Source organism: Octopus bimaculoides, chromosome 7, assembly GCF_001194135.2.
Source record: "Octopus bimaculoides isolate UCB-OBI-ISO-001 chromosome 7, ASM119413v2, whole genome shotgun sequence".
NCBI lineage: Eukaryota > Metazoa > Mollusca > Cephalopoda > Octopoda > Octopodidae > Octopus > Octopus bimaculoides.
The window spans coordinates 8,445,169-8,446,180 of NC_068987.1; the positions used below are offsets into that span (position 1 = coordinate 8,445,169).

The following is a 1,012-nucleotide window of genomic DNA, read 5'->3' on the forward strand; positions in this document are numbered from 1 at the left end:
CACACACACGCACACACACACACACACACACACACGCACACACATATAGGCTTCAATCAATTTCCGCCTACCAATCCACTCACAAGGCTTGGGTCGGCCCGGGGCTACAGTAGAAATATCTGGGGCTACTTTTACCATTAAAGGTTTTTTTCTTTTTTGCCTTAGGTAAATACTCAGATAAAATCGTCTTCCTTAAAACGAGAGCAAATAGGAACGAGTCTGGTTACATTTGTTAATATACAGGAAAGCCTTTTTTTTGTTTTAAAACACTAATACAAAAGAATCAAATGATAAGAATCAGTCAGGTCGTTGTTACCTTGGGTACATCTTACTCCCGCGTCACTCATGTGATCACAGTTGTTTATACCCCAATGAGGATGGGTACATTCATCGATTGATACTTCAGAACCGTTGCATTTTACATCCGACAGCCATATTTGACCTTGGCCTCTGGGTACGTTAGTACCTTTTATTGCATACCCCTTTCTGCCAAAGATAAAAACAGAACCATATCATTAATAATAATAATAACAACAACAACAACAACAACAACGATAATAATAATAATAATAATAATAATAATGCTTTCTGTTATAGGCCCAACGCCTGAAATTTGCGGGAGGGGCATAGTCGATTATATCGATTCAACTGGTACTTAATTTATCGACCCCCGAAAAGATGAAAGGTAAAGTCGACTTCGGCGGAATTTGAACTCAGAACGTTGTGGCAGACGAAATACCGCTAAGTATTTCGCCCGGCGTGCTAACGTTTTTTTTTTTTTTGTCTGTGGACCCCTTCGATTCTTATTTTACTCTACTGGACCCCGTAGCCAATTGAAGTTTTAAGAAATAACATTACATTCGGTATTTTTGAAAAAAAAAAAAAATCTTTTTGACATCCCTAACTTCTCATTTGAACGTCAAATCAGAGACAAATTAAACTTTGCATAACCCTTGGATTTTCGAAGAGATACACGAGTAGGAGCTTAAGTTTCATAACACTAGCGATATTT

At 37.8% G+C, this 1,012-nt stretch overlaps 1 protein-coding gene across 1 annotated transcript in view; it reads right to left on the reverse strand.

The window, feature by feature from the left end:
• Window positions 1-1,012, reverse strand: part of LOC106877287 (scavenger receptor cysteine-rich type 1 protein M130) — a 20,218-nt gene that overhangs the window by 4,042 nt on the left and 15,164 nt on the right. Inside the window, exon 8 of the mRNA XM_052969117.1 lies at window positions 317-486. Coding sequence (XP_052825077.1) covers window positions 317-486 — 170 coding nt within the window. The remainder of the gene's footprint in view (window positions 1-316; window positions 487-1,012) is intronic.